Here is a 523-nt window from a genome sequence, read left to right on the forward strand (position 1 = left end):
CCGAGCTGCGCCAACCCGAGCCYGACCTGGTGCTGCTTTCTCTGGTGCTGGGCTTCGTGGAGCATTTCCTGGCTGTCAACCGYGTCCTCCCCACCAATGTCCCCGGGGTGTCCTTTGAATCACGGCCCGGGCCGGACCCCCAGACCCGGCTGTACTTCCCGGTGGCCGAGCTGTCCATCGTGGCCGCGCTCTACGCCCGATTCACGGCGCAGATCAGGGGGGCCGTGGATCTGTCRCTGTACCCCCGGCCCGACGGCTGCTCCTCCCGGGAGCTGGTGAGGAAAGTGTCCGATGTCATCTGGAACAGCCTCAGCCGCTCTTATTTCAAGGACCGGGCTCACATCCAGTCCCTCTTCAGCTTCATCACGGGTGAGGAGGGGTCCTGGGGGGTGCTGGAGGGGGGTGGTGGGGCTGGGGTCTCACCTGGAGCAGCTTCAGTTGTTCCTGCTTCAAGGGCTGGGTGGGAATTGTGACCCTCTTCAGTTTTGTCACCGATTGGGGGGGTCACTCACTGTGGTGTCCC

The 523-nt window shown here is 64.2% G+C and overlaps 1 protein-coding gene across 1 annotated transcript in view; it reads left to right on the plus strand.

The window, feature by feature from the left end:
- Window positions 1-5: 5 nt before the first annotated feature.
- Window positions 6-523, plus strand: part of MEN1 (menin 1) — a gene marked incomplete at its 5' end in the record, with an annotated part of 5,008 nt that continues 4,490 nt past the window's right edge. Inside the window, one exon of the mRNA XM_057388401.1 lies at window positions 6-412. Within this exon, the coding sequence (XP_057244384.1) occupies window positions 6-412 (407 nt within the window). The remainder of the gene's footprint in view (window positions 413-523) is intronic.

This window comes from Malurus melanocephalus, unplaced genomic scaffold, assembly GCF_030028575.1.
Source record: "Malurus melanocephalus ecotype Western Australia unplaced genomic scaffold, MMel_1.1 scaffold_1903, whole genome shotgun sequence".
Lineage (NCBI taxonomy): Eukaryota > Metazoa > Chordata > Aves > Passeriformes > Maluridae > Malurus > Malurus melanocephalus.